General features: G+C 39.1%; 2 protein-coding genes across 2 annotated transcripts in view; both read right to left on the minus strand.

Annotated features, from left to right (window-relative positions):
• Positions 1–12,970, minus strand: part of LOC113237215 — a 33,038-nt gene extending 20,068 nt beyond the window's left edge. Inside the window, exons 1-3 of the mRNA XM_026473557.1 lie at positions 12,841–12,970; positions 12,105–12,224; positions 11,183–11,360 (exon numbers count right to left, since the gene is read on the minus strand). Coding sequence (XP_026329342.1) covers positions 11,183–11,360; positions 12,105–12,163 — 237 coding nt within the window. The 5' untranslated portion in view covers positions 12,164–12,224; positions 12,841–12,970. The remainder of the gene's footprint in view (positions 1–11,182; positions 11,361–12,104; positions 12,225–12,840) is intronic.
• LOC113237283 (disintegrin and metalloproteinase domain-containing protein 23-like) overlaps positions 12,837–15,591 on the minus strand; it is an 889,413-nt gene continuing 886,658 nt past the window's right edge. The window contains exons 13-14 of the mRNA XM_026473672.1: positions 13,492–13,659; positions 12,837–13,145 (exon numbers count right to left, since the gene is read on the minus strand). Of these exons, the coding sequence (XP_026329457.1) occupies positions 12,837–13,145; positions 13,492–13,659 (477 nt within the window). The remainder of the gene's footprint in view (positions 13,146–13,491; positions 13,660–15,591) is intronic.

Raw genomic sequence — 15,591 nt, forward strand, 5'->3', positions numbered from 1 at the left:
CCCATGAGGCAGTGGTCTCCTTCTGTGAAGCGGTGATGCTTCAGAAGGAGGTCGCCGAGCGTGATCGGGAGAGGGCCGATCCCGCTCGGCGGCGGCGTACCTTCGCGGCTGCAGGCGTTCGGAGCGGTGGCTTCGTTCGCCAGTAAGTTAGGCAGCCGCGAGGAGGACGACGGGGCGGTGTGGCCCGCTTCGTCGTGAGGAGAAGAGGGGAGGACGTAGCTCCTCCTAGGTGCTGGAGGGGTTCCGGTGCGCAAACTCGATCCCGGATCCTTCCCACTAGAGCACCCGAGAAGGCCACTGTGGGGTTTTAGCCGGTCGAAGTCCGGCATAACCTCCCGCTGCCCCCGCGGCGGAGAGGTATCCTCGGAGGATTTCACCACGCAAAAAAAAAAAAAAAAAAAAGGTCTGTCGTCGCGCTGCGCGACGTGCTGGCGCCTCGGCGTCTAGACAGCTCGGCGCCGATCGCTCAATTTCATTTACTATTTTGAGGTAACCACGCGTTAGAAATGATTGGGAAATATTAACATAAAAATGGGGATTTTTTTTTTTATTTCACAAATGTGTTCCATTACTGAATCTTATGCACAGGAAAAAATGGCCAATGATTTTTTGCCAACCTGTATGTATAATACACCACCGACATGCTATCGAGTTACCGTTGAAGAGCAGACTACCAAAAAATTGCAATGGTTGTTGGTTCGATGGCTAGTCACTGACAAGCTGCTTGAGTCGATAATACCTCCAATTAATTTTTTTTCCGTACTAATACGGTTCTTTTTGCTTGGATCGAGAGGCATGTACACTGGCCTTATTTCATAATATATTTTTTTACAAACGAAGTCAAAACATTTTGAAAAATGTATATCATATACTATACATGTTCTATTTAGTTCATTTCATATAAATAAAGTCATTGATATATTATGTCAAGTACCTATTGAATGCAGCGGTTTTCTTGTAAAATTTCGAGGTAAGTTTGTGTTTTTTTCTATCGTGAAAATTTTTAGGAATTGTGTTTTCATATCTTACAGTGTATATTCTCAATTTTATTTATTTATTTAAACTTAATTGCACACAAAACAGTACAAATGGCGGACTTAATGCCACTAGGCATTCTCTACCAGATAGAAGAAGTTTATAAATAATTACGATATATAGTTTAAACACAATATAAATATAGCACATAATATTATATGACTAACTATTTACTTATTTAAGCAATCTATATACACATAAATACATAATATATAATACATACACATATATATTTAATGTACATATTTATATATAACAATGTCAGAATAATGGGATATAGATAGCTAGTTTATTCGGCGCTTTTTGAATATAATTTATTTTGTTGGCAACAAAAATTGTCAAATAATAAATATGGTAACCCGACCACTTCTTCGACACCGTGTATCATGTTGAGGTTATATTCAGACATTAACTTTTAGAAGAATACCTAATTACTACTTTTTAAGAATACAAAATAGATCATTTTGTATTCTTACTTACTTAGACTTATTACTTAGACTTCTTCAGAAAATGCGAAATTTTATTGTGAACCGAGCTTTGCAATGGTTAAAATAATCACAATTGACAACGTTAGGATGGTCTAGGATAGTGAGCATTACAAGTATGATATCATTGGTCTAGGATATGTTAATTTTGCGCGGCAGATACGTCTCAGTTTTTTAAACTATCTTCTTGATGAAATAGAGGCTTTTGATATAGGCCTCTAGAAATCCATCGAAATGTACAAAATGTGTAAAATTAACAGACTTGGGGTTCTGCACGTTTGGAAATTAGAAAATAAACCCAAATCGAATGAAAAAAAGTCTCGAAGGAATCTTTATGATAAAAGAAAAGTATTGAACAAAAAAGGTGGCGTGAGTAAAAAAGGAGCAGTCTATAAGGCAAAATAACTATATCCAAGGGAATGATAATAAAGAGCAAGTAGAAGGAGATTGGAAGAAATGCAATATCCTTTAAAAGCAATGAGTGGGAAACCCTCGCCATTGGCCGAAATGGCTTGATAATCAGAATAATGATGTGCCGACATTTCTCAGGGGAGCGCATTTCCAGTTCGGAAGATTGTGCGAGGTGTGACATGTTAGGCGTTGATATGTATAGCGGATACGTGGTATATGAATATAATTCAATGTTTTCGATAACATGAAATTTATAAATAATTAATGAGTTGGAAATTACGGGAAAAGTTGTGGCCTGGATTGCAGATCGTCACTCATTTCACTTTAAACTAAACTTACTTTTTTCAGTCTTATGTTTAATTGACGACCTCAGTGGCCCAGGTCCTGTGTTCATATAGGTAATTTGGTGTTGTCCGCAGGATCAATTATAAGATATTTAGTGTGAAAGTATTCGTTCAGGGTGTCACCTTACCTATTTTTGCCGCTGAGCATTGATGTGACCTTTACAACGTTATGTCTCAGAGAGACGGGCGTAGTGGCAGTGCCCCTCAAGTCTTTGTGATTTCGATCTGTGAGTAGCAACTGCTATGGATAAAAAAACGATAGTTTAGTGAACTAACTTTATATAGCACCGATAGGATATTTTGCTCCGCCGGCCGCACCAACGACGCTACTGTGCCTATCCGCTCACGCGATTCATGCGTCTCTGGAAGCATACCACACCTAGAGGTGCCGGTGATAATTTTATACCGATTTATCGGATATGGAAGTTATAACAGGTAAAAGAACTAATACTAATTGCCACTTCGGTAACTACTCTAGCAAACCATAAAGTTTTTAATGCCTGGGTCTGTCATTTAAAAAAAATAAACAACTTCAAAAATAAGTCACGGTAATCGTGTGTGTTATTGTTTGGGCTGGTGATGTCGGTGTTTATTTATTGAAAACATACCGTAAGTTGCGTTTTTTAAGTTTACCCTGAATATAAATGTTTATATACTATACTTTAAAAGTAATTTCATGGTAAACATTAGAACCACTCAAACGGAATATTATCATATTTACCCAAGTACACCAAAAATTTCATTAGTGCTTTTTAAGTGCAGGATTTGCGGTGTATTACTGCATTTTATTTGAGATGTTTTTGTTGTAGTACGGAGGGTATTTATTTAGCAATGCAGAATATAATTTTTATTTTTTAAAACTTGTATTAAAACTGAATCCTTTTCTAATTTGCGAAACCAAATAGCCGCCATTTTGCGATAGGAGGAGCGCATCGCGTGAGCGGCTATCGCGACTACGTTACTCCACGAAGTTTGAGGAGATAGTGAAGTACATCAGGCTAAAAGCTAAATACGCCCTGAGAGTCGAGCGGTTGGAGTCCCGCCACAACGTAAATTTTAATTCGTTTGTGGTGAGAGTGCCGACCGGACATCTATCGACCTACATGAAGGAAAAGTTTTGACCGAAGGGTGTCATGTATCGGCGATTCCGCGGCCTTGGTGGTTTCGTGCTTTCATGGCTTCCTGGTTTCGCCATCTCTGGGGTCCCGGGTTCGATCCCCGGCCGGGTCAGTATAGAAAACTAACTTTTCTATAATGTCTCGGGTCTGGGTGTCTGTTGTACCATCGTTGTTTCTGATTTCCCTATCACAAGTGCTTTAGCTACTTACTTTGGGATCAGAGCAACGTATGTGATGTTGACTTATACTTACTTACTTACTTATTATATTTATGTAAGTCTTTAAGGTATATGTTATAGGGGTCATTACCAGCCATTGAGCACCATTTGGGAGTTGTTAAATTTCTTTTTATTAATAAACAGCACTAAACGTTTATGCCGTGCCTTAGCATCTTTATTAACTTGTCAGTCGAGATGGTATCATCGTAGATGACGAGAACTATAAGTAGTTTTTTTTATTATAGAAGAACGTGAGATCCTCTGAGGTGACATCCCAGTCGATACTTATTTAATACTGGATGTAAAAGCTGTTTGTTACTGTATGGATTTAAATACTGGGTAATTTTTTCAACGTATGCCTACCCATCACAGTTGCGTTGTCATTCAGAGCTTTATTCTCGAAAATCTAAGAGGCACTATCGCCACATCCGTCACCCTGAGACGTAAAGTTGACAAATCCCATTTGCCTGTAATTTTACTAACACTCTTACTTTTCTCTTGTATGGAGGCAATACTTTCTTCTACTCTACTGCAACTAAACAGAAAAACTACAACAATAATACGAGGAATAAAAATAAACTAGCTGTCCTTGACAGTCGTTTTTGCAGTCTCAAATTCATTTAAGAGGCAATGCGTACGCGTCTATAATAACCGCTCACGCGATGCGCTCCTCCTACCGCAAAATGGCGGCTATTTGGTTTCGCAAAATAGAAAAGGATTCAGTTTAAATACAAGTTTTTATAAATAAAAATTATTATTCTGCATTGCTAAATAAATACCCTCCGTACTACCAACAAAAACATCTCAAATAAAATGCAGTAATACACCGCAAATTACAAAAACCTGCACTTAAAAAGCACTAATGAAATTTTGGGTGTATTTGGATAAATATGATAATATTCCGCTTGAGTGGTTCTAACGTTTACCATGAAATTACTCCTTAAAGTATAGTTTATAAACATTTATATTCAGGGTAAACTTAAAAAACGCTACTTACGGTACGTTTTCTATAAATAAACACCGAAATCACCAGCCCAAACAATAACACACACGATTGTCGTGACGTATTTTTCAAGTTGTTTATTTTTTTTAAATGACAGACCCAGGCATTAAAAACTTGATGGTTTGCTAGAGTAGTTACCGAAATAGCAATTAATATTAGTACTTTTACCTGTTATAACTTCGATATCCGATAAATCGGTATAAAATCATCACCGGCACCTCTAGGTATGGTATGGCTACGGTTACGGCTGCATATATCGCGTGAGCGTTTAGGATTCCGGTTGATATTCAAAATTTGCCATTTACGAGCTTTAAAACTATAGCGAAACAAAAACTTTATACTAAAGGTTATACAGCTTCTGCGTACTTGGATGACAAAAATCCGTGGAAGCGCCCGTCTAGCTCTTGCCCAGAGTTTTTGCTTTGCTTTAGAGTACCCACACTCGATCTAAGATGTTTAAATTAAATATTGTAATGATAAACGTACTCAAATGTTTATTAACAAAGAGCAACTCCTAGAGTTTCTTGGTCATTCTTCTCAGGGGAATCTGCTTTACGAATGAGTAGTAGAGTGTAATCAATATGAACAATTTCAAGTGTAATTTGCTTACCTATGACATAATGGTTTCACAAGACATTATCTTTGATTTGATCTAATGGCGCTATATAACTAGGTCTTAAAAAGGTGCTGGATAACAGAACGGTAGTTATTGCTATATTATGAGTGTATAACGGTACAGTACTGTAGGTTATAATGCAAAATAAATATCATTCATTTGAGTATTTCATTGTGAAACCACAATGTTTGCGAACATCAATTTTATTTGCAATGCAATCTGCTTGTGCCGTGCAGTGTTTGCGCCAGGTGCTCTCGTATTGTTTAAAAGTAAATCATTTAACTCACAATGGTTGCTTAACGCGTTTATACGTGTTGTTGGAGCATAAAATGAGTTCGTTGTTATTGTGTATTGTACATTGTATTTATAATTTGTGAATGCATAAAAGTTATAGTCATCACGTAAGAGATCCAATTTGACAGCTAAGGAAGATGATAGTATATAACTTTGAATGCAATCAACGAGACAGTCAACAAACAATTAATAAGCTCTGTCTATGTCTATAAATAATCTTTGTATTCATGACCATAACAAAACTAGTGAAGTTATTTGACAAGAAATCTCAATAAATACATTTGATCGAAAGGCGACATCTGCGTCGGTTGTGTTATCTGTAACGGTATCTATATATAGGCTGAGGTGAGAAGTTTATTCAAAAATCTCTCACTAGATATCACTAGCGGCGACGAATGCCGAAAGCCAGTACAAAGATCTATAGCAAAAACACGTATGAGAATTACGATAGCTCGGTAATAGGACCTGTGGCTCAGTTGGTAAGAGCAATGCTACGGTGCAGCATGGTCGTGCATTCAAGCCCCACCGGGTCGACGAAAATTTTTCTGTTTGATATTGATAATCATAACCAAATTTGTGGAGTTATTAACTTATTGTGTTTTAAAAAAATAGATTAATAATTTTAGTGAAGCATCATTATAATAATATAGAATATATTTCAAATAAAATGAAACAAAATACAATATTGAGTTAATCCGAAAAGACTAAAAAATAGTTACGTTCTCATTCAATTTTTTTTTAAATAAAAGTGTTGCAGCCAACTAATCGCCAACTTTCACTGAGTCAATTGAATTTCATCGCAAAAGATATTGACTTTTTTTACTACTAAGTAACGGGAAGAACAGGACACGTCTGTCCATAAATAGTTGCCGTGCCATCCCGAGCTTTAAATCTCAAAGATTTGAAAGACATTACATACTGACATTACATGGACATTGAAAATCAAATAATTATACATACAGGTGATACTAGCCCAACTGATGATTTTAGCTCATCTTGCAAAGAAATTAATAAAAAATTTAAACTATGAAACCTTTATTTTTGTTTTGCTTCAGAATTTTGGTATTTGTGGTTATCCTTGTGAACTCTGCTAACTACACGTTTAAAATGTTTTACATACTTACTTACGTAAAGTCATCGTATATATAACCAGAAATAGAGACAAAATAAGCGTTATCCATTCCTGGCAACACGTCAGGCAAATGGGCCTTATATCACTTTTAAATATCAACTCTCGTTTGCACTGAAATCACAAATTAGAAGCTTCACAAAGAAGAAGAAATAGTACAGCGCCAACAACTGACTTGTGTGTACGTCTTCGTATATTCCGATAATATTTTGTATTTATTGTAATAAAGATAATATCTTTAACTATGGGGGCTGTTCCATTCGGTGGTGCGGGAAAAACAGCAAAACATCTAATTACAAAACAAACGGAATCACATTTCATCGGTAATTTTGCAATTTTCGTCTATAGTAGCAAAGTTCCCGTCAATTGTTTCGAATTCGGGCTGGCCAATCGGAACGGAGTTGTCACCGTAATGATATGGCAGAATAGTTTCAAATAAATTAAATGACATTTCGTCTCTATTTCTGGTTATATACTCGATGCTAAATGTACACACTCACAGCCCCGCACTAGGAAAACCCAGTGTCGCGGGTGCCATAGACACACACATAGACAACCACAAACTACTTCCAAACTCACGAGAAAAATAAATTTAGGCCATGTAAATATTTCTCCCGGCCCAGAATCGAACCCGGGACCTCTGCGTGGCAGACCATGATGGTTCGGCCATGAAGGCAGTTAAATTTAAAGTTTTTACTCACTTTAAGGTCAAACTCTGGCACTCGTGCATCATAATGCAAGGAATTCACTGTCGTAATGATATTACAGAAGAGGGGAAAAATTGAATAAGGCTTGGCGTAGTGTGCACTCAAACTATTAAAACTGTCTCCAGCTTCAGCGGCGAGCTAAATATTTTAGTAGCTGCCCACAAAGTAGCAGGGAGCAAATAAGATGTTGTAACTCGGGAAGACTGTTCGCAGATAAACCGTCGAGGCGGCTCTTAATTTATTAGGTGGCTTTTAAAATTCTTTTCCTTAAATGGTTCTTTATTTTATTTACGATTCTTAGCACTAGACTTTGCTGCGAAGAATTAAACGTTTCTTTGTTTCATTTTAGAGCGGTTACATACATTACGGGCGTTTGTGACAAAAACGCGATTGCATCGCTACAATTGCAATTTATAGACGGTTGTATTGATGCAAATGTGTAACTGCATCAATTCAGTCGATAATGTTGAATCATTATGTGCGAAAAATCGGTACAGGGTTATGCAGGGTTGTTTTGTTTTGTTAATTGTTAATTTAAAAGTGAAATAAATGGTGCTTTTGCATGGCTGTTTAAAGTCGCGTGTGTGTGTAAAGGTAAAGTCGCTACTGCATTGCGACAGATTCGCAGCAAATGCGTTGTTAAAAGTCACCTTGTGTAATCGCTCTTAGAGTCTATAATCTAGTACTAATTGACGACTAACTGACAAATTGAATATCAATATCAGGCTTGAAAGATCTCGACTGATAAAGTCTACGCTCCGACCAATACCTGCACAACTCCAAAACTCCGAGAGCTTTTAACTCGAACTTCAAAACCGCTTCGAAGCCCTCGAAAACAGCATAGATGTGGACGATCTAAACAACATGGTGGTGGATACTGTCTGTACGGTTGGGCCCAAGTTTTTCAAAACCCACCGTACCAGAATGAAGAAACTCTACGACAAAACACTCCAACTCATGGAATAGAGACATGAAATGAGGCTACAGAACTCAGAGGATGCAAGTCACTACAGGCGGCTAAATAGACAGACATCGAAGTCTTTGACTAGCGACATACGCCAATTTAATACAGAGCGTATCAAAGAGGCCATTGAGCGAAACAACGGCTCCAAGGTGTTCGTGAGAGATCAGTCTATTGGGCAAAGCCAACTGACGAAGCTGAAAACTGATGACGGTAGCATCATTTCATCTAAACCTGAAATCCTGAGGGAGATAGAGAGTTTCTATCGACCTGTTGCAAGCGGGGCTAAAGACCCCGGAGCCAAGCTTACCCGACATTATATCGAAGATATTCCGGTCGTCAGCTTGTATGAGATTAGTGTGACTCTCAAACAACTCAAGAACAACAAAGCGGAGCGCGATGATGGAATCACAACAGAACTTCTGAGAGCGGGCGGCAAGCCGATACTTAACGTCCTCCAGAAGCTTTTCAATTCTGTCATCGTCGAAGGTCAAACGCCGAAGGCATGAGGCAGAAGCGAGGTCGTCCTGTTCTTCAAAAAGGGTGGTAAAACACTCTTGAAGAACTGTCGGCCAATCTCCATATATATCTCCATATAAGTTGTTTTCGAGAGTTATCATTAATCGTCTCGCTCGCAAGTTTGACGACTTCCAACCTCCCGAACAAACCACATCCATGCGCTGCGGCAGGTTATACGGAAGACCGAGGAGTATAACCGGCCACTTAGCTTAGCGCTTGTCGACTATGAGAAGACCTTTGATTCGATCTAGACCTGGGCGGTGCTGCAGTCTCTCCAAAGGTGCCAAGTAGACTATAGGCATATCGAGGTGTTAAGGTACTTATACAAAAACGCCACTATCCGATTACAGGATCCGAGCTCTAATCCTATCCAACTGCAACGAGGTGTGAGACAGGGAGATATGATATTTCCGAAACTGTTCACTGCTGCGTTAGAGGATATTTTCTTTTTCTTTTCTATTTATATTGGAAAGGACTTGGCATCAACATCCATGGCGAGTATCTAACAGACCTTCGATTTGTCGATGATATAGTTCTTATGGTTGTGACCTTGGGAGACCTGAACACAATGCTCGAAGATCTCAGTAGTGTTTCCCAAAGAGTGGGTCTTAAGATGAACATGGACAAGACGAAGATCATATCGAATGTACATGTTCTACCCGCTCCAGTTAAAATTGAGAGCATTACACTCGACATTGTTGACCATTACGTATACCTGGGGGAGACAGTCCAGTTAGGTAAGTCCAACTTTGAGAAAGAGATCTCTCGTCGAATCCAGCTCGGATGAGCAGCGTTCGGGAAACTACAAAAAATCTTTGCGTCCAAATTACCTCAGTGTCTCAAGACGAAAGTCTTTGACCAGTGTGTGTTGCCAGTGATCACATATGAATCAGAGACGTGGTCTCTCACTATGGGCCTCATAAGAAGGCTCAAGATCACTCAGCGGGCAAAGGAGAGAGCGACGCTCGGTATTTCTCTACGTGATAGAATCAGAAATGAGGAAATCCGTAGGAGAACTAAGGTAATCGACATAGCTCGAAGAATTGCTCAACTGAAGTGACAGGGGGCGGGCACATAGCTAGGAGAACCGATGACCGTTGGGGCGGAAAGGTTCTTCGATGGCGACCGCGCACCGGACGACACTCAGTGGGACACCAGGTGGACCGAAATCTGGTAAAGGAAGCCGATGAATGCGGGCAGCGTAGGACCGATCGTCGTGGAGATCGTCAGGGGAGGCCTAGGCCCAGCAGTGGGCGTCGTATGGCTGAATGATGGTGATTATGAATTGACGACTTCGGTGGTTCAACGGTTTGTTCTGAGGACACTGGATCAGTTTGGGAAATATTTTTTTTTCATTACTTCTGGTATGTTTCAGACAAAAGTCCCGGAGTGATTCCTGTCGCTCTCATATAGTTCAGGAAATATTATTTGCAGCGATGAGTGTTATCTCTTGGAACGGCTTATCCTTTCTATATATCTATATGGTAATAAAACCATAAACACTTCCTTTACTTAAGAGTCTACTACCTCTAATGGCTTATAAAAAATATATAGCAAAATTGACGATATACACTGATTACTAAACGGTGTAAAAATGAAAATAGGTATTTTACATAAACCAATGACTTGTTTTTGTATCATTTGAACTAAACAGAACACGTATATCATATGATATACGTTTTTTCAAATGGCTTTGATTTCGTTTGTAAATAAATAAATTTTGAAATAAAGCCAGTGTCCCTGTCACTCGTGTCGCTCGTCCCAAGCAAAATTTGAATTCGAGCTGTGGTAGTATCGATTCTTAAAGCGTACATGGACTGAATGATCTTGGTCCATCAGGTCGTTTTTCTTAACTGTTGGTTCTGCGCAAAATATTGCTGCGGGTTACATGCTCCCAAGCATGTAATCAGATTTTAATTTAAGTTCAATTTTAATTTTAATTTTATTTCAATATTAATTTTATTTCAATTTTAATTTATTTTCAATTTTAATTTAACTTCAATTTTCATTTAAATTCAATTTTAATTTCATTTTAATTTAAATTCAATTTTAATTTTTAATTTTAAGTTTTACTAACTTTAGATTAAGTTCACATGTATGTACTAACAAGTGAGTCTATTGTTACTCGAAATAAAAAGTTATTATTATTATTATAAAATACCGACCGAAGCCGTTGTTTGTTTATTGACCTACGATAAAGACGAAATCTATTAAAATTGAAGATATCGTCTCTTTTTTCAAGATATTTTCAACATGTCTTCCGTACTTACATCTTCCACCAAGGCTTTGGTGAGATACTTATTTACTATAAACATAATAAGTACAACGAAGAGGTAACTCACCCCTTTTCCAGAGCACTCGTTGTTATTGTGGTCGGTTGGGCACTTCGTGTGGTCAATAAATGGGAATATGGAGGAGCAGGTTTGGTTGACGCAGAGGAGGTTGTCGCCGCACGGTGTTCCATCCCGCACCAGACCTAGGTAGCCGATCTCCGAATGCTGCGGAAGACCCGTGGTGGCTCTGGAAAATTGTGGCACAAGAACATTGTAATCTAGACTAAGGCATTTGCATATAGCTGTAGATTAATAGACAAACTTTTCATGGCTGTTAAGTCGGTTTTTGGAATTCCAGCTGCAGAACAAAGTTGATACAATTATAATCCTAAACCTTTGGGACAAGCATTTGAGAATAAAAGATTCAAGTTCAGGAAGCGTTTAGGTTCAATTTGTCGCGGAACAAGCAAAAAGGTTCGCGCGTCTTCCGGAGTATGGGTCGAAACACAAAACTGCGATGCGGCATTGCATCGCAAACATCTACGAGCTCGCACCACGCATCGCAAGAATCTGCGAATTGCTCCGCATCGCGCATTCCTACGATGTTATTTCTTCTTTGTGTGTTCTTCCAATATTTCCTTATCAACAACAGCAGCGTAACACTCTGGCTACGATCCATGTCGCTACCTAGTTTAAAAAAATACGTTGAGTAGGATTGACGATCGTCGAAGGAATGGTTACCCGAATCCTGGCACTGAGACGCTTAACCTCACGAAAATGCAAATGCATCTATTCGCGTCGCAGTTTTCTGCGATGCGAATTTACATCCCGCCCGATTTGCAGTTTTCTGTTTCGACTCTATACCGGACTGTTTCGCAGCTACCGACAGTATCCAGTTACAAACGTACAATTTCATAACACAAATAGGTGTCCATTTCGTTCGGCGGTAATGTAAATTGAGTCTTAGAAGAGTTATTTTAGAGGTACTTACTTGCATTCGTACTCAGTACCCTTAATAGTGATGACTGCTCTAGTGTAGTACTCGTCCATGCCGGGTACTACGGGGTACCGGTTGCCTTGCTGGCACTGCAGCGATCCGCATTTTATGTTCCTGATCATGCCAAGACGGAAAGAGTTTAGTAATGACGTCAATAATGATGGATTACGTCGAGATTTTAAGGTCCCACAAAGTATCCAAGCTACGTTATGTTAAAGCACAGACCACACCGCGAGCGAAGCTAAGTTAGCTTAGCTCACGTAGCATGGGCATGTTTTCATACATCTGTTCATCTGCGAACTAAGCTAATCGAGCTACCAATTTGGGCTAACTACCTAACGATCCCGCTAAACTAGATAAACTGCCACCCTTCTTTCTCCCTTGACTCTTCCACGTGTACATTTATTATATTTGAGGTGGTCATTATTAGAATAACAGATAACACAATCGAACCTTCTGTTATTATTCTGTTGCATCGTGCGAACTAGTAAGTATGTAATATCAATAGCTTTTTAGCTTGATCTTGCTTTGGTCTAGCGTCAAGTGGCCACACGTCAGTACGGCCCCGTATTATTATACTTACTACTTGCTACGTCAGCTAAAGTAAGTTCAGTTGCTTAACTCGTATAGTTGGTTAGCTTAGCCTCACTCGCGGTGTGCCCGCGCTTTAAAACTCGATTTACTGAAATAATTGTAGCCTATATTATTAAGTATTTCAAACAGTACTTACTCGGTGTCACATTTAATATACTGCCCATTACTATCCTTTCCACAGTGTCCGGTGTTAACTCCTTTCGAGTTGAACTGTTCAAAGCATTCTTTATCCGCTCCCTGACTTCCAGTTCCCCAAATTGTCTCGCATTGTAGTGACAGAGTGGGACATTGTCCATTGAAGCAGTACCCCTTGTTGCCCTCACAAAGCTCCCCGTTCTTGCGGTATGCGTCAGGAGGGCAGGCTCCTGAGAGCCCTGTGCATGTTTCTTCAAGGTCACATTCGTTGGACGAGTCTCGGCAGACAATCCCGCGTGGTTTTAACTGTGAAAAATAAGAAATAATTTATGTGACCATTTTAAGAAGTATAAGATATTGTTTTCGATAGATATGTCTGCACTACTGTCGTCCGCTAACTAAAACGCGGAAAAATGAGATATCACAAAAAAACCATAAACTGGTATATTGAAATTGTTTAATAATATTTCAGCGTTGCATCGTTAGGGTAAGTTCCGATAAGATGAACATGTTAACTAATTTTAACTCTTTTCAGAAGAGAATTTTGTGCTCTAAATGAAGTTAATGTAAAGAACAAGTGTTGTTTGCAATACATTCTTCAGCCTTTGATTTTCTTGCTACTTGATTGGATAGGATCAAAATAAACGCTTACCTGGCATCTTTCGCAGCATTCTCCAGTAGCACACTGCGCCTCTTTGATCAATCGGCAGGTGTACGGGTCACAGCATTGATTGGAATTCTGACATTCCGCAATAGTTCCACAGTCACACTCTTCACCTTCATCCAGTCTCCCGTTGCCGCATTGACGGTGAATCACCAGCTGATCAACAAAAAACCAATTAATAATTTGAGGAATCCAAATCTGCAGAAACCACTTTTAATTTTTCAAGGTGTTGCAAACTGTACTGTTGTTTGCAATCAAAACTTTAAAGATGGCGAAAAGCTTGCACTTAAGAATATACCCCTAATAAACTTCACTTCCTCAAGTTCCAGCGTGTAACGTCAAAATGAATTAAGTTAACTGACTACACGGACGAAGATTGTTTGTAAGTATTCTTACGTAACTCACGCGTGTAAGTCTCCAAGCAGGAAGGCATTTGAGCGTCAAGTTTTATGTATAAGTTACGCCGGGTTCAATAAAGGCCCGTCTTGGATTTCTATTAGTTCACGTTGAGCTCCTATTAATCTGGCTTCAGGTGGATATTAGCACGGGTCTGATTTCAGAATATACAATGTTCAGGGACGTATTTTAATCACAGCTAAGACGAAAGTAATTATTGTGCATTCCGTTCACTCAATTCTTCCCCTTGTATTTTATCGAGTTCACGTACTCAATCGTCGACGGCTAACGACTTTTCCAGCAATAAAAACCTTTCAAGAACACAGATACCGAAATTGCTTTGGTATACGCATACTAAAACACTCTTAAAGAAAGTATAAAACGCCTACCATCGGATTTACATTACAAGATAACTTGAAGACTAAAAGGCCGTACAAATGTAAGACGTGTAAGTAGGGTAACAAAGAAAGGGACGGGCTGTACCAATGAAGAGCAAGAAAATAAAGCACTTGTACCTCCACAATCATCGCCCGATAAATATGTAAACGTGGCAAATCGAAGCGGGAGATGCGAAGCTGCATTATCATTCGGCAGTATGTAAATTTATTCCAATAAACCGTCCGGGCCCTCGCTCGTTATAATATATTCGCAAACGAAGAGATAATTCTGAGCGCGGGCAGTATTACCATAACTTTTATTAAAGGAGTGGGCTGAAGACTCCACTGACGACAAACAATGCTGGCTCCTGATTAATTTTCGACGTGAAAATCTGTTTTGCATTAGAATCAACTGCGGCGTGTTAGTGGGAGTGTCAATGAGGCAGTGTGCTGAAGAGTTGGAACCGAGGCGGAGGAACGACCGAGTTTCATATTCCCGTTGCCTCTCGAGGGGGATTAACTCGGAATAGAAGGTGTCGAGTTAATTTGCACCTTAGTAATGAAGCTTTATAGTCTTTGTGCTCAAATCGTGCATAATTCTTTAGTGTTGCCCCGAATTCTGTAAGACCTTTTGTATTTGAAGTTGTTTGCCAGACAAACGAATATTTTAGCATGTCCATAAAAGCAGATAAATCGGCGGCTTACGCTGTTACACGAGATCTATGTCCCATGGACAATACTTTATAGGGCGACAGGGAAGCCACATGAATATGAATATTATCGGCCAAATTGCATTATGCTTACGCAGACCATTGTTCATTTTTGTATTTTCACGTCTGATTACAGGCTGCTTTTGCAGATTTCTTGAAGGCGATATAAAACGCGATAAAGTGGGTTTTATGCTAGGAAGAGGAGATACTTTCTTGTATATCGTTAGATAAGAAAATAAACAACACGAAATGTCAATAAATCTTATATGTATTTCTTACCCGTACATTTGTGTTGCAATGTCTCTGAAAGGAAAAACTGTTTGTCTTTGATGACAGGACAGATTTATTGATCGCCAAAATGTATTATTTTCAAGAAAGGCACTGCCATTAAGCAAGGAAGAAGATTTGTCAAAGAAAGTCACGTCGTTAAGAAGTACCTCTGCCTTGTTTTCGCTATGGACATCTATCTATCGAAGAAAATGTCCTACCTGGGGTCTTACCGTGAACTCTTATTACGATCAGTTTAGGACCTAAAATGAATCCTTGTGAGATAGCGCTACATGAAGTGTATATCACCATCCCGCTTAATGATTATCACTAGTATC

This window comes from Hyposmocoma kahamanoa, unplaced genomic scaffold (genome assembly GCF_003589595.1).
Source record: "Hyposmocoma kahamanoa isolate Upper Pololo Valley unplaced genomic scaffold, ASM358959v1 93, whole genome shotgun sequence".
In the NCBI taxonomy this organism is placed as follows: Eukaryota; Metazoa; Arthropoda; class Insecta; order Lepidoptera; family Cosmopterigidae; genus Hyposmocoma; species Hyposmocoma kahamanoa.